Source organism: Zootoca vivipara, chromosome 13 (assembly GCF_963506605.1).
Source record: "Zootoca vivipara chromosome 13, rZooViv1.1, whole genome shotgun sequence".
In the NCBI taxonomy this organism is placed as follows: Eukaryota; Metazoa; Chordata; class Lepidosauria; order Squamata; family Lacertidae; genus Zootoca; species Zootoca vivipara.
This window is the reverse complement of record NC_083288.1, coordinates 8,880,252-8,902,544: the sequence shown is the minus strand read 5'-3', so window position 1 is coordinate 8,902,544 and position 22,293 is coordinate 8,880,252. Positions and strand designations below refer to the sequence as shown.

The 22,293-nt window shown below is 46.4% G+C and overlaps 1 protein-coding gene across 3 annotated transcripts in view; it reads right to left on the bottom strand.

Annotated features, from left to right (window-relative positions):
• The window catches only part of CDKL2 (cyclin dependent kinase like 2), a 29,260-nt gene extending 8,377 nt beyond the window's left edge, over positions 1–20,883 (bottom strand). The window contains exons 1-13 of one of the 3 annotated variants that reach the window (XM_035137156.2): positions 20,784–20,883; positions 18,877–19,026; positions 16,472–16,669; positions 13,818–14,012; positions 12,549–12,727; positions 11,411–11,523; positions 10,487–10,626; positions 9,343–9,431; positions 8,864–8,987; positions 5,767–6,059; positions 3,791–3,884; positions 1,855–1,972; positions 402–508 (exon numbers count right to left, since the gene is read on the bottom strand). In XM_035137156.2, coding sequence (XP_034993047.2) covers positions 402–508; positions 1,855–1,972; positions 3,791–3,884; positions 5,767–6,059; positions 8,864–8,987; positions 9,343–9,431; positions 10,487–10,626; positions 11,411–11,523; positions 12,549–12,727; positions 13,818–14,012; positions 16,472–16,639 — 1,620 coding nt within the window. In that variant the 5' untranslated portion in view covers positions 16,640–16,669; positions 18,877–19,026; positions 20,784–20,883. The other 2 variants (XM_035137157.2, XM_060282262.1) reach the window with 2 other exon arrangements.
• Positions 20,884–22,293: the final 1,410 nt, after the last annotated feature.

Genomic DNA, 22,293 nt, shown 5'->3' with positions numbered 1-22,293 from the left:
CTCCGAGTGCCGGAGCAGCTGGCTCCGCCTCTGCTCTGTGGTAGCCCATTTGGTGGGCTACATGGAAGCCTGCTATGTGGAATCTGTACTCACACTAACAGAAAGGTAGGACCTGTTGCTTTCTAAAAGGCAGGGCAAGGAGAACGAACGCTGGCATATCAAAACACTACAAAATCGCCGTCTCTTTTCCCAAGACTTCAGTGGAGTCTCGAAGCAGGGGTTTCCAAGAAACCAACAGGAGTCACATGGCACAAGGGCCAACTGGGCTCAACCTGGGCCTCTGTGGCTTGGGCACTTCTCTAAGGCATGGACTGCAGAGATAGGCACCTTACAGAGACGACTTACTAGCTCAATAGCTGGAGACTTAACCTCTGCTTCCCAAACTCTGAGCGACTTAGTACCTGGTGCAGGGTGAGGCTCGGGTTCTGAAGATCTATTGTGGCGAGAGACGGCATGCGAGACTCGGAAACCATTTTGTTTTCTTTCTTCAGAAATCTGGAATTCCGAGCTATGAAAGGAGGCAACACAATTTGTTTTCACATAATCTTATCACCATTCTTTTCTTGCAAAAGTCGTTTCTTCTTCCTGTGGCTCGCAGCGTAACACATGTTTTTCTTTTGATTTGGCTTACGCAAACATTAAAAGCTATTTTGATATTGACGTGTGTTTATCTGAACGTGGTTCGTGTCTGCTTAGCTGGTTCACCCCCACCCCACTTTGCCCCCGTTTCCACGCCCTTTTTTTTGGTAGAAGTTTGACCACAAAAGGCAGGGATGGGGAAACCTGGACTAAAGGTCAAGCATGATTCCTCACAACTGCTGTACAAGCCAATGGGTGGGTCATTATGGGCTGAGCATTTGTACACATGCATCAATTAGCACATTTTTGGAACGAACTTATCTGTGCAAGTTGGAAGCACATCAGTAATTCCAAGAACTATCTCAGGAATGTGAAACATTAAAGCTGAATCTAAGAACACGCTTTTCTCAGCTGCTTGTTCACAACTGGCTAAGGCCATGGCAAAACTTCATACACTTATATACGTACTTTTACTTTCCCATGGACAGTCTAATTTCATAAAGTTCATTCGTGGTTCATGTTTTTCCCATTTCTTTTTTAAAAAAAGACAGTGGTACCTTGGTTTTCGAAACAGCTTAGTTCACAAACAACTTGGAACCCGAATGCTGCAAAACCGGAAGTAGGTGTTCCGGGTTTTCGAACTATTTTTCAGAAGCCGAACATGCTCCATTTTCAGTCCCCCTATGTTTCCTGTTGCGCTGCTAATTTGTCCCACTCCCCCCATTGTAATTCAAGCTTTCTCTTTCTGGTTGCAGTGTTCTGAGGCGATATTTGGAGCTTATATTTGGTGCTTTTGTTTTTGCTATTTATTTTGCGTTTTTTGTTTTGAGGCTTTTTCAGTTAATTTGTTTTTGAGACTGTGTGGATCCCAGTTCAGTTACTGATTATCCAGAAATGGATAAAAGCCCCCCATCAAGACAATGATTATCATCAGTGCAGGTAAGAAAAAAATTAATTTTAATTTTTATCATCTACAATACTGTTTTATTTTATAGTACAGTACATTGTTTATTGCTTTCATTTATGAATCAGTCATCTCGTAAGATAGTAAAATTCATGTTAAATTGCTGTTTTAGGGGTTGTTTTTAAAAGTCTCGAGCGGATTAATCCGTTTTGCATTACTTTCTATGGGAAAGCACGCCTTGGTTTTGGAACGCTTTGGTTTTGGAACGGACTTCCACAACAGATTAAGTTTGAGAACCAAGGTACCACTGTATCATTGTTATTTAGCAGCTAGACCCCATAATTGGTTGAATGTCTATCATGAACTCTTACCGTCCACACCTTTGAGTTCGGGGAGATAGCCGTAGTTAAGCTCTGGCAAACGTACATCTGTTTTGGAAAACTCCCATCTTTTCTTGTTTGTCTGAAGCACGTTGTTTTCATTCGAGACCTGTTACCAAGCAGTTGATTGGCAAAAAACATGAAGAAAACGTTGCTTGAAACAAAAAACCAAAACCCTAATCCGTGGTCTACATTCAGTACTTTTTTAAAGGCCACTTTCCATAATGACCGTTCCCCACATAAAAGGGGAGGCACATTCTGCGTGGTCGCATGCAGCCCCTTGGGATCCCTGGGGCAGCCCTGCAAGTTCGGAGGCCGGCACTGCCTTCCCGGGCTGGATACTGGTAGTCTCCGCCCACGCAGGTAGCTGTCCAATCCAGCTCGGGGAGGCGTGGCCGGGGGGGGGGGTTGGCCAGGTAGGAGGAGGTAACCTTACCTTGAACACGGCTGAAGCAGAGTCATTCCTGGGAAGCAGTCGACGGCTCCAGAGCTTTCCCACCCTCCACTCCCAAAAAATTAATGCTTGCATTACAGGTTATTTTCTTCCACAGGTGTACACGCACGCAGGCGCTGCTACGACAAGGCCGCTGTTGAAGGGCCGGAAAGGAATTTCCCCTGCATTGGCAGGTTTCGCAGCCGTGTGACACCGGCAGCCGTGTGACACCGGAAGTTGCGTCAACGTAACTTCCGGTGTCGCTTTGCTCTTCTATGGGCACCAAAATGGCCGCCGTCGGTTTCGAAAGTCGCTTGTACGCATGTCAGGAAGTGCGTCAACGCAACTTCCGGTGTCGCTCCGCCCATCTATGGGCACCAAAAATGGCCGCCGCTGACACCAGAAGTCGCGTCTATGCACTTCTGGACATGCGTAGATGCGACTTTTGAAGCTGGCGGCGGCCATTTTTGGTGCCCATAGAAAGGCAAATCGGAAAGAAAAAAAATGGCCGCCGGCAGGAGAAAATTACGGAGAAAAACGGGAGGCGAAGTGATACGGGGGACCATCAGGAAAAGGTAAGTAAAATCGGGGTTTTCCCGGAGAAAACGGGGTACTTGGCAGCTATGACAATAGTACAGGAGAGCAATCCAAAAGCCATCTTTGCTCTTCTAAAGACTCCAAAGATTTCCTCTGCGTAGGCAGATAGCAATCAGGGGAAGTTCCTGAAGGAATTCCTCTCCTATATCTATGACCCTCCTTTGTGTTAATTGTCATAGCCCAGATGCTCGGCATTGAGGGATGTCTGAGGGGCATCCTGATTGTCTTATCAAATGCTAATGTAAACTGTGTCTGGAACTATATAAAACTTACTAAATCCTCAGGGAAATCACACCTTGGCCTGCCTGAGCCACAGTAACCCCACCTTATGTGTGATGTAATTACTGACTTTTTGTAGAGGGGATGCCCTCCTTTCTCCACACCAAAATGAAAACTCTTAAAAGAAAGGTTTTCTTCTTGGTTCTGGGTCTCTCTTGCCTCCTTGCCAGGAGGGGAGGGAACTCTTGTTGCAACAGAAAAATAAAGATCTGCCTTGCTTTCTCTGCATAGCTGTCAAGTTCTCCCTTTTTTTTAAGGGTAATTCCCTTATGCTGAACAGGCTTCCTCGCGAGAAAAGGGAAAACTCGACAGCTATGTTTCTCTGCATCCTGCCTCCATCCATTCATCTCTGACCCATCGTGGACTTAAAGGACTCAGTCCCTTGGGGAGTTGGGCAGCAAAAGCCAACCACCCCTATTGCCAACCATCATGCCCTTCAAGCAGAAAACGCTGCTTGCCTTAGGACGTTAGCCAAGAATTGCAACACGACCAACTCCCAGACAAAGAGAAAGGAACTGAATTCAAACCTAGGACAGGCATTAAGAACAAGGCGTCCCGTGACAGGAGTCTCTGAAATATGCTTGCTCTCACTTGAGATTTTTTTTACAAAGAGCTTACCGATGCTGTCAAGTTGATGCTATAGTGTCCCACTGGTGATTTTTTCCCTTGCTTTATGAAAGGGTTGAGGTATCTTTTAGACTTCTCATCAATCCTGGAAATGCAACACACACAAAATCCAGAGAGGGTGTGAACACCTAAAATTATTTTTTAAAAAACCATTTCCAAACATTGCATCATGGCTAACAGACAGAACTATTTCTGGGCATGGCTGGGAAGCACACATCGTGCAGAAACGTTGCTGGAGCAAGAAGGTCTGTTTCATTACCTTGACGCCCATGGAAGAAATTAAATACTAGCCAGCAAGCCCAGGGCAGAGTTATGAAGACAAGGCCTCTGGCTCGGTTCAAAGAGCTGTGGGGCACCTAAAAGACTGGAAGATTTATCGTGGCATAAGCTGTTGTGGGCCACTTCCCTAAAAATCAATCTCACGGGTTCCTCAGCCCTCCACGTCAAAGAGTGGAGCAGATTGGCTAGGACTGAGGAAGACCTGTTTGTCTGCAAAAGCCTTTAGAGGAGCAAAACAATGAGCTCCACTCTGAATCTAGCATTTACCAATCAAATCAAAAGTCGTATCTCGAGAATACCATCCTGTTTCCCCCGGTGGCCAGCCAGGTGCCTCTGGGAAGCCCATAAGCAGGAAGCTATAAGCTCAGAAGACTTACTTGGACTTAATTAGGCCACTTAATTAGCAAATGGAAGTTGTGTCAACATGCTTCTTGCTGGCTTCCCACTCTAGCACAGTTAATGGGAAGAACTCACACATTAAAAAATCCAAGATCGTGCACATGGGATACTACTACTACTACTAATAATAATAATAATAATAATAATAATTTATCATTTATACCCTGCCCACCTGGCTGGGTTTCCCCAGCCACTCTGGGCGGCTTCCAACAGAATATTAAAATACAATAGTCTGTTAAAAATTAAAAGCTTCCCTAAACAGGGCTGCCTTCAGATGGCCTCTAAAAGTCTGGTAGTTGTTTTTCTCTTTGACATCTGGTGGGAGGGCATTCCACAGGGCGGGTGCCACTACCGAGAAGGCCCTCTGCCTGGTTCCCTGTAACTTGGCTTCTCGCAGCGAGGGAACTGCCAGAAGGCCCTCGGCACTGGACCTCAGTGTCCGGGCAGAATGATGGAGGTGGAGACGCTCCTTCAGGTATACTGGACTGAGGCCATTTAGGGCTTTAAAGGTCAGCACCGACACTTTGAATTGTGCTCGGAAACGTACTGGGAGCCAATGTAGGTCTTTCAGGACTGGTGTTATGTGGTTTCGGCGGCTGCTCCCAATCACCAGTCTAGCTGCCGCATTCTGGATTAGTTGTAGTTTCCGGGTCACCTTCAAAGGTAGCCCCACGTAGAGCGCATTGCAGTAGCCCAAGTAAGTACCTATTCAGGACATGTCCTATGGAAAACGGACCTAACTTTGTCCTAAAAAGGTATACTAAGGACTCAGAAATCCTGGACCCCAGAAAAGCCAACCAAAAGCCATGAATCACCGGGATTGATCCATTCACTTCAACAAAGCTGTGTCAAGCCCTGACTCAAATCTCACCTCAAGTCACAAATGTACTCAGTGGTTTTAGGACCAGCAAACTTCAGCCCTCGACCCCCCCCCCCCCAATCCCCTTTCTGCAACTCAAGGATAATATATTAAGAAACACTGAAAGCATGCCGACTATTTTATCAGAGCACTGTAGAAAGTGCTAACCATTAAGGACTGTTTTGCACAACAATATCCTCTCGGCACCAACCATGCAGGTTGGTGCAGCCAATCACAGCTCCCTAACGAGCTACTGTGCTTGTTAAAACAGTTACATGGTTAGGCAAGTATAATCATTCTTGTATCATTATAAATGTAACGTGTGAAGTGGCTCTTAGCTTGGATTAGGCAAGATACAAGGAAATCTGCAAGCTCAACATACAGTGACAGAACTATGCTAGAATGAAGGTGCTTTGTTATTTTACTGTACCTGTAATTATGCATTCCCAGTTTTGAACCCAAGCCAGGGTTTCCACTGATGCTGGAGGATATGGTGGAATAATTCTGTGTAATGGGAGGGATCACCGTCCCGGGATTTTTCACATAATCCAGGCTGCTACTGGAATCTTTCAAAGTTGTTGAAGGAATCGCCTTGACCTGCCCAGCTCCACTCTCATACAGGAAACTCGCATTTGAAGATCTGTCCAATTTCTCGGGGTCAACCTTGGACAACTTCATTCTGAACAGCTTGGAGTCTCTCAGCTTGGGTTCCACGCCGAAGTCCTGTTTCAAATCCAAGCATCATATTGTTAAAAAAACGAGTGTCAGGTTGCTTGGGGAAAGCCCTGGAGAAGAGGGGACGGGGGACTCTGGGGAGGCCGGGACTTTCAGTCTCCATAACTGATACATGGGTCCAGAATGACTGGGGATAAGCTGATCAGGCGTAATCTGGTGAACCGGGTTCGCGTCTTCGCTCCTCCACATGCAGCTGCTGGGTGACCTTGGGCTAGTCACACTTCTCTGAAGTCTCTCAGCCCCACTCACCTCACAGAGTGTTTGTTGTGGGGGAGGAAGGGAAAGGAGAATGTTAGCTGCTTTGAGACTCCTTAGGGTAGTGATAAAGCGGGATAGCAAATCCAAACTCTTCTTCTAGGGTTCCAAACATAAATTAAACGTACAAGGCAAACACATACGTAAGTATATAAACCACGTGTCTGAAATAGTACAGGAGAGCAATCCTGAAGCCATTTTGACTCTCCCAAATTGACCTCAGATATTTCTCTGCAAGGAGAAAGGAAATGGGAAAGACTTCTCTTTGTCTTTCTGCTTAAAAATCCTGTTTTAAGGCTATATTTGTGTATGAATAGGGCAAGCCTGTGACCTGCATTCAGTAATTAAAGTATTAACCATCAATCGGTTATGATTGATTGGGCTAAGGATTTGGGGCATAATATCATGTTGGAAGATTGGGAGCGGTTGTGGAAGAAATGAATTAAATCTACTGCTTCTACAGTATTGAAAGAAAATATGATGAAAATGATGTGTAGATGGTACCTAACACCGGTGAGGCTTGCTAAAATGTATCATACATCAGATAACAAATGTTGGAAATGCAAAGAGAAGGATGGGACCTTTTCCCACATGTGGTGGACGTGCCCCAAAATAAAGGACTTCTGGGAAAGGATTTATAATGAAATGAAAAAGGTGCTAAAAGACACCTTTATTAGGAAACCAGAGGCCTTTCTTTTGGGAATAATAGGGGAAGAGATCCCCAAGGATAGGATTCTCTTTCTGTATGCCACGACAGCAGGAAGAATATTGATAGCAAAGGATTGGAAGAACCAGGAGATACCGACAATTGAAGAATGGCAGATGAAAATTATAGACTTTATGGAACTTGCCGAGCTGACAGCGAGACTGTGAGATCAAAGGGAAGAAATGGTGCAGGAAGATTGGAAGAAATTTAAAAATTATTTGAAAAAATATTGTAAGATATAAGCTTTAGAAATCCTAGGGGAATATTGGTAGGTTTTCGGGGGTAAAGAGGGATTATATAAGTTAATAAGTTAGTTATATGTTTTATAGAAACAGAAGTTGATAATGTAGTTAATAAGATTGGAATGAGAAAGGGTAAATGGATAATACATGAAACTGTTAAAAGATTTGAAGAAATGAACCCAGAAGGGAGAGATCGGAAGAAGTCACCCTAAAATGTAATTTGAGACCATGTGAAAGATGAAAGGGGTTTTTTGGATATATTTTTTCTGTATGTTTGTATTTGTTTTGTATGTTTTCTATATCTTATAAAATGAATAAAAAATATTTATTAAAAAAAAAGTATTAACCATCACCAAAGAATGGCCAGGCTGCCTAGGTAAAGCAGTCAGCGACCGTTAAGAGGTATCCTGGCAAACAGGATTTCTGCTGTAGACCCGCCTCCTTCTGTGATGCGTGTATGATGTTTTAGGGGGTGGTCTTGGGCTACAGGGTGGGCAATTTCAAAAGTCTATATAAGGGCTTGCGCACCATTGTTCAGGGTTCTCCTCCCTCCAGTGTGTGGTGAGTGGGGACCCTTTTGCAACAATTTAATAGAGGCTTACTAGCTGCTTTGCTTCTCTGAGTATAGCATCTAGATCAAGGGAAGCAATAGTACCACTGTATTCTGCTCTGGTCAGACCTCACCTGGAGTCCTGTGTCCAGTTCTGGGCACCACAGTTCAAGAAGGATACTGACAAGCTGGAACGTGTCCAGAAGAGGGCAACCAAAATGGTCAAAGGCCTGGAAACGATGCCTTATGAGGAACGGCTTAGGGAGCTGGGTATGTTTAGCCTGGAGAAGAGAAGGTTAAGGGGTGATATGATAGCCATGTTCAAATATATAAAAGGATACCATATAGAGGAGGGAGAAAGGTTGCTTTCTGCTGCTCCAGAGAAGCGGACACGGAGCAATGGATTCAAACTACAAGAAAGAAGATTCCACTTAAACATTAGGAAGAACTTCCTGACATTAAGAGCTGTTCGGCAGTGGAATTTGCTACCAAGGAGTGTGGTGGAGTCTCCTTCTTTGGAGGTCTTTAAGCAAAGGCTTGACAGGCATATATCAAGAATGGTTTGATGGTGTTTCCTGCTTGGCAGGGGGTTGGACTGGATGGCCCTTGTGGTCTCTTCCAACTCTATGATTCTATGATTCAATATTCTCTGGCTGGCCTCTGTTATTTTCTCCTGCCAATAAGGAACCCACTTAAGGACTCTATACGGGCTCTTGCATACCCCATAAGGGAAAAAGAGCAGATTTTTTCCCCCTTATAACAGTGTTTTTGCTAACAAAGAGTTAATTCAAACTTTGAACAGTGTGATTTACTGCCTGCTGGCTCTTTGACATCTATCTTGCATGGCATGAATTTGCTGGTGGCATTACCAACAATAATTCTTCCTAATCAGGAACTATCCTCCTTCCTTCTTGTTCTCCTCCATTCTCAGCGACTTTTAACTGAGAACTTCAGTAGAGACAAGACCAGGAGAGATGGTCTGATTCAGAACAAGGCATTACAGATAGGAATATGGAAGAATAAACCAAGTTCCACAAACCTGGATAACAAGCGTTTTCTTTTCGTCACCGGAATCATCTTTGTCTTTCCTGCTTATTTTCGATTTCTTGGGCAAAGGGTGGTCTCTTTCCTTCTGGATCTTTGCTTTAAGTTCCTGAGCGAACCTTTATTTTTAGTGTTTGAAGAAGAAGGGCACATGCACAAAATGAAACTTAAAAAAAATTAATTTCTCTGTGTACAGTGGTACCTCGACTTATGAACGACTCGACAACCGAATTTTTCGACTTACGAGTGGGGCAAATGGCCACACGCTTACGACCTGCATCCCCACAGCGCCACCTGCATCCCCTGAGATCCAGTATGTACCTTTAAAGCCCACTTGAAACACATTCTTCCCCTCGGGGAATTATGGGCACTCAGGGAGTTATAGGAAACCCTTAACCAACTGCAATGCCCCCAAATTCTCGGTACTGTTTCCTTTCAAGGCCCAGCTCCACTGAACAAGGAAAAGCCACACACCTTTCAGTGAAGGAATCTTTGTTGAACAGATCACACTGTAACAGCTCAGTACAGGATGGCCTTTTGTCCGGATCAGTCTGCAGACATTGCTAGCATAAGATCAAAAATTTTCTTGTAAATACAGTGGGGGGGGGGAGGAAAACCCCAAAGGTTGAATTTCATTGATATTTGCCAGGATCCAAAGAACAACACAACTACCGTATATTCCTGCGTATAAGACTTCTTTTAAACCCAGGAAAATCTTCTCAAAAGTCGGGGGTCGTCTTATACGTCGGGTCGTATTTCTTATACGGCGAGTATACCCCAAACTCTATATTTTAACTGGAAAAGTTGGGGGTCGTCTTATACGCCCAATTGTCATACGCTGGAATATACGGCAGTTCTGTTTCAGGCAAACCGTAGCTACTCTCTCCATACCACGTAACAAACGACGTTGGAAATGGTGAGGGCTTTTAAAAACAGTTTGCTATGTTATGGGGTTGTAAGGACATTGCAAGGGAAAAATCAGAGAAATACTGGTCTGCTGACCAGGCAAGGACAGAAGGTTAATGTCAGGGTTGTTGTGACTACTCTTGCGCAACGACCTTCCACATGCTTGTCTTTCAGAAGCTTTTATTAGTACACATTATTTACAGTGTAACGAACTGCTGGATTCATGTCTACTCGCTCGAGTCAGATTCTTGCACTGCCCCCCTCCGCGTTTTAGACCAACATAAAAGCCTCGGAACTGTGAAGCGTCTCCCTTTTCTCCTCCTCCTCAATTCCGGCGTCGGGGGGGAAAGGGTGACTCTTCGCTCTCGTGACTGCTGGGAGACGGGCTGCTTCGGATGGGGGGGGCTGTTCTCTGTAAGCCCTCCCCCTTACAGTTAGGCTTCAGCCTGGCTAATTTAGGGGCTTTATACTTCCTGCCAATCTCAGGGGCTGATACTGGGCAGCTGTATTCCTTTCTGTGTCTGGAAACGCCTCTACCACCTGAACAAAGGCAATTCTGGGTAGGCTGACTGGGCTACGTCCCAATCTCAGCTCCCAGTTCAGATCCCACCAATACATTTCCCTAGCTCATTATCAAGGGCTCCTGAAAACAAACAGAAGGTTGTGCCAACAGGAACAAAATGGAAAGCTAAGGAATCGGCAACGCACCTACCTTAGCAAATTCTATGACGGCAACAGAGAGTTTGGGATATCGTTTTTCAAGAGGTTCGAGTTCCTTGACTTCAGGCAACCTCACTCCAGCAAAAAGAGGGTTTTTGTAGAACAAATCTTGGTGCCTTGGGATCAAGTTACCTGGAATTAATCATCATTTATAAGACTGTTCAGATTTCAGAATGCAAAACTGCAGACAGTTTAAACCAGATTATTTGATCCCCGAGTTTTCTGCCAGAGCCCTGCGCTTGGCTTTGAACCTGGTGTTTCAATCTACTGTTTCCAATTACCTTGCTTTAGGACAGCCTTATGGTTTTTCTTTTATTTTTTTTATTCTGTAAACCAACTGTGTGTGTGTCCTGGAGACAAACAGGTTGCTGCTGATAATGAATTACTCCTAATCATGAATTTTTTATTACAAATCATAATCCAGTTGTGCTACATGGATCAGACCTATTGCGTTCTGCCATCCTTAATGACATGCAAAATCTCTTGCTGTCAACTCTGCACCTCATAGAAGGGCCATCTGGATTTACAACCCAGGACCAAGAAGAAGAAGAAGGAGAAGAAGACTTTGGATTTGATATCCCGCTTTATCACTACCCGAAGGAGTCTCAAAGCGGCTAACAATCTCCTTTTCCCCTCCTCCCCCACAACAAACACTCTGTGAGGTGAGCGGGGCTGAGAGACTTCAAAGAAGTCTAGCCCAAGGTCGCCCAGCAGCTGCATGTGGAGGAGCGGAGACGCGAACCCGGTTCCCCAGATTACGAATCTACCACTCTTAACCACTACACCACACTGGCTCCCAGTGTGGATTTAGGAATTGATCATCATAATCTCATCCAACAACGCTAGTATTTCAGGCTCTCTGAAGGTTCCAAAGCTCTGCTGGCTGCATAGAGGAAAACAAGGGATGCTTTCTCACCCAAACATTTCATAATATGGTACAACTGGTCAATATCCGAGTCTCCGGGGAAAAGAGGCTCTCCAGTAAGCATTTCTGTTACCAGGCAGCCAATGGCCCACACATCAACAGCCCTGGGGAGGGAAAACAGGCGCCATATTTAGAGGCAGCTCAGCCAAAAAATACATTTTACCACAATGACAGGCAGCTGTTGTGATTGGCTACACCTGAGGCAGTTTATATTCATTACGGCCGCGGCCCAGTATACCTGAAGGAGCATCTCCACCCCCATCGTTCAGTCTGGACACTGAGGTCCAGCTCTGAGGGCCTTCTGGCGGTTCCCTCACTGCGAGAAGTGAGGTTACAGGGAACCAGGCAGCAGGGGCGAAGGAAGGCTAACCGACACCTGGGGCGGGGCAAACCGCCGGCTGCACACGCGTGGCCTCACTACGTAGGGTGCATGTGCGGCATCACTACATACAGTGCATGCGTGTGACACCGCGCATGCGTTGTATGTAGTGGTTTGCCACCAGCGCTGCTCAAACGTCGTACGGATGGTGGCAGGCTCCTCTGCTCACAGCTGCCGCCACGAATGGACGATCCTGCACATGTGGCTGCGGCAGTGCGATGGCTGCTCATGCTGCCGCGCCTGGGGGCTGGCGGGCCGAGCACCCCGCGGGGTGCCTTCTTGTCACCCCCACCCGGGGCGCACCCCCCGGCCCCCCTTGCGACGCCACTGCCCGGCAGAGGGCCTTCTCGGTGGTTGCACCCGCCCTGTGGAACGCCCTCCCACCAGATGTCAAGGAAATAAACAACTACCTGACTTTTAGAAGACATCTGGAGGCAGCCCTGTTTAGGGAAGTTTTTAATGTTTGATGTTTTATTGTGTTTTTAATATCCTGTTGGGAGCTGCCCAGAGTGGCTGGGGAGGCTCGGCCAGATGGGAGAATAAGTAATAAATAAGAATAATAGTAGTAGTAATAATAATAATAATAATAATTACAAAAGCAGCCTCCCCACAGTGAACCAAACCTTGCTTTGGCTGCAATTTATCACCCTCAGAGATAGAACAGCAATATTTCTGTTGTCATTAATAATAATAATGATCTATTCCTGAAAATGTAGGGGAAACCCAATACCATACTCTACGATTCCTTACTTGCCATATTTGATATCTCCAACCAGCAGCTCGGGAGCACGATACCATCGCGTTGCCACGTAATCTGTGTAAGCTTCGCCAGGGGCTGCCAGGGTTCGAGCAAATCCAAAATCGCAGAGTTTGATAATTCCAGAATAGGAGACCAATATATTCTCAGGTTTAATATCTCGGTGTATGATCTTAAAAACAAACAAACCATGTGTGTGTTTAGATTAGGCCAGGTTCTTTGCACTTAAGCGCCAATGTGGCCGGCTAGTCCACATGGAAACCATTCATAATTTGATGACTGAAACATCAAGTGAGGATTTGCAATTACTGGCATAAAAACTCCATCTTTATCACATCACACACCATGCTTTAAATATATTAATGCAAATTGAAGCACACTAATAAAATCATAATATAAATTTGCTACAACAAGGCAAAAAAGCTGAAGCAAATCCTTTTTATCCATTAACATGTATGGAATGAAGTAGAACTCCCTGCACTAAAAGGTCTGTCCACATAATTAGAAATATTGTTTCTCAGGCTTCCCGATTATGCAGAATGTTTTTAAAACACTGCGTTCCTGAACCTAGAAGCAGATTTTTTGAATGTTCAAGAAGAGGAGACCATGAAAACTGTTACCTTACATGAGCATAAAAGCTACATGCAAAAACATTCATATACTATCATCTATGCCTATTTTCCGGAGGAATCCATATTGTGCAATAAGTCATACTGCGTCTTAAATTACGAGGCCAAACAATTTGACAATAAAGATGGCAAGATGTTTAAGAACCTCAGTTTGTTCTATTCCAAGGTCATCAGTCTAGACCAGGCATGGGCAAACTCGGCCCTCCAGAGGTTTTGGGACTACAACTCCCATCACCCCTAGCTAACAGGACCAGTGGTCAGGGATGATGGGAGTTGTAGTCCCAAAACACCTGGCAGGCCTGGTATGCCTATGCCTGGTCTAGACTGTAGTGAAAACCCTGAAATTACACCACAGCTGTGTCCGAAATTGTCAGAAATTCAAAAGCAAAGGTATTTTTGAGTAGACAAATTTGGCACATCTAGCAAACATTCTACCCAGCTAACGCTCAAAATTAGATTTGTCGCAATGATAATTCCAACTGTTAACTTGGGTAATTTGAACTAATTCTTACTACTGTGGCACACGTTTGAAACTTAAAGCTCCAATCCTTGAATCGATAAATCGGATGTGTTTGACCAAGAACAAACAGCACAGCAACCCAAATAACTAAGCGGACGTAATAGCTTACTTACATTATGACCATGGCAAAATCCTATCGCCTTTATAATCTGAAATAAGTATTTCCGAACTCTATTGTAATCCAGGCCATTTGGAAACATCTCGAGATCATCAAGGACTGTGTGGTCCACGAATTCAAACACCAGGTACCATCGTTTCTTCTTCTTACAGACTTCCAGCAGGTTCACCAAGTTCTCATGCCTTAATTGCTATCAGGAGACAGCAAATGCGTCACAGAACTACAGCATGCATCCAATAGCAGACAGAGTGTCTGAAAACACTCACCGTAATTGCCTCTTGAATACATACAATGCTAAGGGAACAGAGAATAATATTTGCAGCCTGATCCTGTGCGTGTTTACTTGGAGGCAAGTCCCTCTGCGTTCAATGGGGCTTAAAAAGTAAAGGTAAAGGGCCCCTGACAGTTAAGTCCAGTCGCAGAGAACTCTGGGGTTGCGGCGCACATCTCGCTTTACAGGCCGAGGCAGCTGGTGTTTGTACGCAGACAGTTTTTCCAGGTCATGTGGCCAGCAGGACTTAGCCGCTTCTGAGGCAACAGAACACCGAAACCAGAGCAGCGCATGGAAATGCTGTTTATCGTCCCACCTATTTATCTACTTGCACTTTGACGTGCTTTTGAACTGCTAGGTTGGCAGGAGCTGGGACAGAGCAATGGGAGCCCACCCCGTCGCGGGGATTCGAACCGCCGACCTTCTGGTTGACAAGCCCAAATAAACATGACAAAGAATTGCAGCTTTTGTTTTCACACAATGCTTTTTTAAAAAAAATTACTCAAAATGCTTGACATGCACATTGCTTCAGGAATCTTGACAACAGCTCTCAAATACCAGTTCATTCCGCAGTACTAGAATTGCAACCTTTAATACATACAGCTAAATGTAATTGACAGAAGAGGTTGAAGGTGAAGAACTGCCCTGGTTCTGGTTGCTAACTTGTATAAGGGAATTTGGGGAGGGAAGCCCGCTTGGCATACCTGCCAAGTCCTGGACAAAAAAATCCGGGATCGGCAGCTGCGCGACACTGGAAGTTGCGTAGACGCAACTTCCAGTGGCGCTTTGCCCTTCTATGGGCACCAGAAAATGGCGGCGCCAGCACCAGAAGTCGCCTCTAATCTATGCATGACAGGATACAGGTAAAAGCGACTTCCGGCGCCGGCTCCACCATTTTCTGGTGCCCATAGAAGGGCAAAGCGCCACCAGAAAAATGGCCGCCGGCAGAAGCGGATTTAAGGGGGAATAACGGGATAATAACTGGTACGGGAGACCGCCAGGAAACGGTAGGAAAAAAGGGGGGTTTCCCGGCGAAAACGGGATACTAGGCAGCTATGCCCCTTGGCCTAACAACGTTTAGAACATATTGGCTTCTTTGAATTTAATGCTAAGCAATACTATGGCTTAACATGAAGAAGCAAATGTGTGGGTACTCAAGAGCATGCAAGCCAAAGCTTATGACGGTTTGTCTCCCCCAGACAACCCACAAGCTGTAAGCCAAGAACAGACCTTGGTTACAACTTGTGGCTTGCTGGGAGTGAGACAAACCATGAGCCCAGGTTTTCATGTAACCCTAAGCCAAACCATGGCTTAGTTCTGGGTAGTGCTGCTGCAGCAAAGCATTGCACCAGATCTGGTACAAATGGAAGGGAATGCTAACCAACTTCCATCTTAACCACAGCAGTCAGTTTCAAAGTCTGGTTAAGATTTTGGTTAGAAGGACCAATTAACCATGGTTAAGGTGAGCAGGGGGCGGGGGTTGTTCTGGAGAGTGGAGGTGTTAGGAAAAGGGAACACATAATCCTGTTCCCAATCTTTCAAGCACAGATTAGAATCCGTGTAGTGCCCAATATTCGCGCTACAATTGCCCAGACCATGTGGGAAGCTGTATCGCAGTGTTTCTCAACCTTTTTTGGGCCACGGCACACTTGTTCCGCGAAAAAAATCACGAGGCACACCACCATTAAAAACTTTAAAAAAATAACTCTGTGCCGCCCTATATTATAATTATGACTGTAAGAAACACTTGCCAAATATTGCTTTCCGGCGGGTTAGTGCTGTGTATTGGCGGCCACCAGGCTCGTTTGCACTGAGCTGTGGGAAAGAGGAGGAGAAATATTGCTTTCCGGCGGGTCAGTGCTGATTATTGGCGGCCGCCAGGCACGTGACAATGCAAATCGCTCTTCTCGTCGCCGCACGTCGCCGCACACCAGCCAGCGTCTCGCGGCACACTAGTGTGCCGCGGAACAGCGGTTGAGAAACGCTGCTGTATCGAATAAAATCTTACCATGTGGAGTTACAGAAACCAGCAGCACCCACCCGCAAAGTTGCCTAAATGTATAAAATCAGAGCTGAGCTGCAGAATGAATGCAGATAAAATGCGCTCCCAGAACAACTTTGCGCCGGCTTGTCAAGTCCCTTTCAAAAATACCTCCTATGGAAGTTATTTCTTAAAAATAAAAAACATTAAAAAAAATAACCTCCTGCGGAAGTTATTTCTTTTTTTAAAAAAGCACATTACTGTTATCTAATGCAGTTAGATATTGGCAATTGTTCTGTGCGAACCTGACTTTGACTATGAGTATTCAAAGCCAGGTAACTTATACTGATTAAAGAAAAGAGCTACGCATCCCTGAAGATCCCCAGGGTAAGCTCACCTTGAGAAGCTTGATTTCTCTCATGGCGATTTTTTTAACCATTTTGTCATCCTCGCTTTCCAAAAACTTCTTGACCGCAACGACTCTGCCGTTCTCCTTGTTCCGGCATTTCATCACCATTCCATAGCTTCCTTCTCCCACCAGCCCAAGGATCTCATACTTTTCCATTTGGATTCAAGCAGATGATGAATCGCTTGGCTATGAGAGAGAAATCAGCGTCACCATGCGCACAACGAAGCCACTCGTTATGCTTTTTTAAATGAGGGCAGCTTGCCTTGCACACAACAACAGGATGTTTGAAAAACACAGTCCAAAAGTTGTCTCCGGTAAGCAGAAATTTAATTCAGGCAACCAACTGGGATAGCCTCCGGTACGCCTCCATCGCAGGAGGAACGCTTTTTCTTTTTTTCTTTATTAATAAATTTAATTTAAGATTCGACAATAACAATAAATCAACAATAACTAACATATCAATTTGCTATTCGCTACCGTTGGCCATCTGTTAACAAACTACAAAACATCGCTACGAATTAGTCAACTTTTCATATTTAACTTTGTCTCTTTCTTAGCAGATAAGAAAGAAGAGAAACCAAAGAGGAGAGAGGAAGAGAAAAAGGAGGGAGAGAAAGAAAAAAAGAAAAGAAAAAGTGAGAAGAGAAGAAAAGGAAGAAAAAGAAAAGGAAAAAAGAAATAAAAAAGAAAAGAATAAAAAAATACATTTAACTTCCGATTAGACTCATTGTATTATTATTTCTATTGTTCTTTCACACACAGTTCCAAATTACTACCGTATATTGCATTTCTTTGTTTTTATCAAATAACTAAAACATTATATTTCTTATTTTACAAGAATCATTCTAGTTCTGCCAGGAGGTATTTATTATTACAATAGTTTTCCAGGTATTCTTTAAAGAGTTTCCATTCTTTCTGTACTTTCTGTTTTGGATATCCTCTTACTCTCTCTGTCATCGTAGCCAACTGCAGATATTCTATCATTTGGACCTGCCACTCATTTATCGTAGGTGTTTTATCACTTTTCCAGTTTCAGGAACGCTTTTTCAAAAAGTCAATGCCAACACAAGAAGGAAGAGATTTGCCTCTTTTAAAAGATGCTAGGTTTCTGTGATATGCTGGAGAGGAGATCGAACAAGCATCATCTCACGGTCCCTTTCTTTCCCCTTCGTGATCACACCCACCCCAACTTCCTTCGGGAAGAGGATCCACTTTCTTTGCCTCCATTTTGCAGGGGGCGAGAAAGCCAAGCCCTTGCTGGTTCCGAGACACAAAGGTTGGCTAAAGGTTGGTAAAGGGGCCCCTGACCATCAGGTCCAGTCGTGTCCGACTCTGGGGTTGCGACGCTCATCTTGCTCTATAGGCCGATGGAGCTGGCGTTTGTCCGCAGACAGCTTCCGGGTCATGTGGCCAGCATGACAAAGCTGCTTCTGGCGAACCAGAGCAGCACATGGAAACGCCGTTTACCTTCCCGCCAGAGTGGTCCCTATTTATCTACTTGCACTTTGATGTGCTTTCGAACTGCTAGGTGGGCAGGAGCTGGGACCGAGCAACGGGAGCTCACCCTGTTGCAGGGATTCGAACAGCCGACCTTCTGATCAGCAAGCCCTAGACTCTGTGGTTTAACCCACAGCGCCACCTGGGTCCCTAGCTGGTTGGCTAGCTGAGACCAACTTAAATTTGTCACCCTTGTAAACATGTCTGACTTGCAATGTGAATGGCTGCCTTAGCAAGCTAACTGCCTGTTTCTAAATTATTATTTTTTTTACTTTTAAGGCATTAATTGTTAACTTTACATCTCACCCTTCCTCTCAAAGGAGCTCAGGGACGCATATATGGGTCACAAGCGTGCAGCGGATGTTGGCACCCCTACAATTTTGGAGCCTGTGACAGAAAATGCGTTCCATTTGCTACCTGTCCAATATCCCTTTTCAATGACTTAGCAATTGAGACAACAATTTGAACTGTTATAAAACAAAATATAAAAGGAGAGGCGGGGAATACAATGATTATTTAATACAATGGACATGCCATGGACCACATGAATGAAGCTTACAGACCACAGTTTGGGAACACTTGGTTTTATATTATTTCAAGCAAAACACATTGTCAAAAGAGTACACAGAAAAGGAAGGGAACCGTTGCCATTCCAAGTTCCCTAGCCTGTTCACTCTTGGCCCGAGCTGAACATCTTGAAGCCAATTAGTATTTCAAATCTGATCCCTGTCGCCATTTTTTATATTTATTTAGGCACTTATACCCTTCCCTTTTCAAGACAAAACATATGAATGGCAGCCTACAATTAAAACTGTCAACAATAACTTATAAAGGTACAAAACAGCAGAATAAAAACAATTTCCGCAGACAACTTGAAACACACGGTTCATACTTACTATTAAAACAGCAATGCAGCAGGTATGTATGGAAAAAATCTTTAACCCAACAAGAGCAGGGGTGCATCTCCAATCTTTTCCCCTGCTTTCCAACAACACTACGAGACAGCACAAATACACTATCACCTTGCAGCAGCTGATCGGCAAATCCTTCATAAAATAAAATAAAAAATATTTATATAAGCTGCTTTCCAAAGTAGCTTAAACACAGTGCATAAAATTTAGTAATCGGCTGTGCTTTTTTTTTGTCCGTATAGTTAAAGCTATGGTTTTCCCAGTAGTGATGTATGGAAGTGAGAGCTGGACCATAAAGAAGGCTGATCGCCAAAGAATTGATGGACTGCAAGAAGATCAAACCTATCCATTCTGAAGGAAATCAGCCCTGAGTGCTCACTGGAAAGACAGATCCTGAAGCTGAGGCTCCAATAGTTTGGCCACCTCATGAGAAGAGAAGAATCCTTGGAAAAGACCCTGATGTTGGGAAAGATGGAGGGCACAAGGAGAAGGGGACGACAGAGGACGAGATGGTTGGACAGTGTTCTCGAAGCTACGAACATGAGTTTGACCAAACTGCGGGAGGCAGTGCAAGACAGGAGTGCCTGGCGTGCTCTGGTCCATGGGGTCACAAAGAGTCGGACACGACTAAACGACTAAACAACAACAACAAGAAGTGCTTTTTTTTCTAGGGGTATTCAATGGTAAACAGAATCAGCACCATTTTTCACCCAAATTTTAAAAGTATGGCACTTTGCTGGCTTAAAAAAAAAGCACCTGTAGCAAGATTATAAAAATTATAATTATAATCCATCTAGTCCAGCCCCGTAATGCAAGAATATTTTGCGCAACGTGGGGCTCGAAACCATAACCCTGAGATTCTGAGTCTTATGCTCTACCAGCTGGGCTATCTGAATAGTCCTGCAGCATCCTCTGGAATTGTCCTATTAGGCTTGATCCAAACAAGAACTACACAAATCTTACAGGTTGTACATGACCAGTCCTCTTTTTCACCCGGCCTCCCTAAGGAGCTGGCAGTGCCTGCGGTTCCCTGTTTGTCCCTGTACCATTGCACCTTCCATTCACCTGCCCCTGGACCCAGGGCCAGCCCAAGACATTTTGGCACCTGAGGGGAACCACAAAAAACAGCCCCCTCTCTCCTCACCAGGGCAAAAGGAGTGAGGGAAGGAAGGAGGAACAAAGATGGAAGGAAGCAACTGCGAAGATAGCTCAGTCAGTAGAGAGGGACACTCTTAATCTTCGAGCCCCATGTTGGGCAGAAGATTCCTGCATTGCAGGGGGTTGAGCTAGATGACCCCTGGGACCCATTCCAAGTCTACCATTCTATTATCTATGCCAGGATCTGCTGGCCCTGTAGTGGCTGCTGCCCGATGTGGTGGCCTCAGCCGGCCCCTGCCCCTTGACTCTTTGGGCAGCACATCCAAGGGGCGATCCAGCCCCCTTGCGCCCGATCCTGGGCAGAGATGGCAGGAGACTCTCCTGGCAGCGTCTCCGACGTGCGAGGAAGGGAGGCGGCTGCGAGGCACAGCCACCGCTCCCCCTCCTCCCTCACCTTTCCTCTGGGGTGGCAGTGGCACAGGCGGGAGGATTGGCATACTGTCGAACCTAAGTGCCGACTCCCTGGCGCCCTGGGTGCCCGAGCACCCACAAAATTCCCCATGAAGGGGCCGGGCACCTACAGATGTCGGTGCCAGGGGGCCATGCACCCTGCATGGCACCAACAGCCCCGGGCACCCACGGTCGCGGGGCCAAGCTGGCACTCCTGCGCGTCGAAGGACCCCTCCACCCCCACCCCCCAAAATACCTTTGCTCCGGCTCCTCGGAGATGGGTGCCCGCACCTCCTTCTCGAAAAGCACACGCAGCTAGCCCTGGAGGTCCCGGAGTTACTCACCTGCTGCCGCCCTCCAAGAGCCGGGGCGAGCCCTCTCCGCCGTGCCACCGCCAGCAGCACGCCCTCCGACGGCGCAGAGGCTCCTTTGGCAGCTGCAGGAGCGGGCGGGGGCGGGCGGCGCGCGAATGGAACGCTGAGGCCCGGGCGGTAACCAGGGGCAACGGCCAGCCTGCCGCTTGCACAACACGCTCGCGCGCGCACACGCACACAGCACGCGCCGCCGGGGAAGGCTGGGCGGGCGGGCGCGCGCGCGACAAGGGGCTGCGGCTCGTGCAGAAGCTGCAGGTGGTGGTTAGAGCTCCACTCCCAGCCTGTGCGGGAGAGACCCTCCCCGCAGTGGGCACGCCGCTGGTGCATGCCTGCATCACGCCGCACAGCCGTCTTCGGCCCGCAACAGAACTCTGCCCGGCGACTTTGGTTGGTGGCCATCGCTGCCTCCACCAGCAGCGAGTTCCGTTGTTTAACTGAGGACATCAGGGAGAACCTTCCGGCGGCGAGTGCAGTTGGACAGTGGGACGGTCTCCCTCGGGAGGTGATGGGCTCTTCCCCTTCCCAGGAGGTTTTTAAGCGGAGGTTGGATGGCCGACAGTCAGGGATGATTTCCTTGAGATACCTGCATTGCAGGGGGCTGGACTAGATAGAGCTGGAAGGGACCCCAAGGGTCATTTAGTCCCCTAGGGTTGCCAGACTCAACAGAGGACAGGACTTCTGTGCCTTTAATTGCCCTGCTCTTTTTTCAGTCTGGAAACCTTAAAGAGAAACCAGCAGACCCTTTGCTTGGAAATTAAACAAAGGGTCTGCTGGTTTCTCTTTAAGGTTTCCAGACTCGAAAGAGAGCAGGGGAATTAAAGGCACAGAAGTCCTGTCTTCTATTGAGTCTGGCAACCCTAGGACTAGATGACCCTTGGGGTCCCTTCCAGCTCTACGATGCTGTAATTCTAGGGTGCCCACTGTTCTATACCCTGTTTCCCCTTTTTTAATACATAGTCATAAAGTAAGCCATGGCAGGGTTTTTAAGGATTTGAGAAATATAAGACATACCCCGAAAATAAGCCATACTTCTGCGCCGCGGAAACCAACCCCCACAGGCACCTCCACTCACAGAGTCACTCCATGCGGCCGGCACTGCAGGAGCGCAATCAGCTGTGAAGCGGCGCTCCAAGAGCGTCGCTTAACAGCTGATCGTGCTCCCGCCTTGCTGGCTGCATCCCCGTGCTCCGCCTTCTCATCCACTGCCGTCCCTACTGCTTCCGTGCTTGCCGCCACCGCTGGGCTCACTGCTTCTTCCTTGCCTGGCCCAGCCAAGGAGCTTGGAGCACCCTGCAGCAGCGGGCGGAGCGCCTGAGCCAGCGGCCTCCGCCTGGCCTGGTCAAGGACGCCTGCCGCCCCGCCACCCGGAACCAGTGGCTGCTGCAGCACCGAGCACTCAAGAGAGCCCAGCGGCGCCCTGAGCCATAAATACCATACCGGCAATAAAAAAAATAAGACACCCCACCGAAAGTAAGCCACC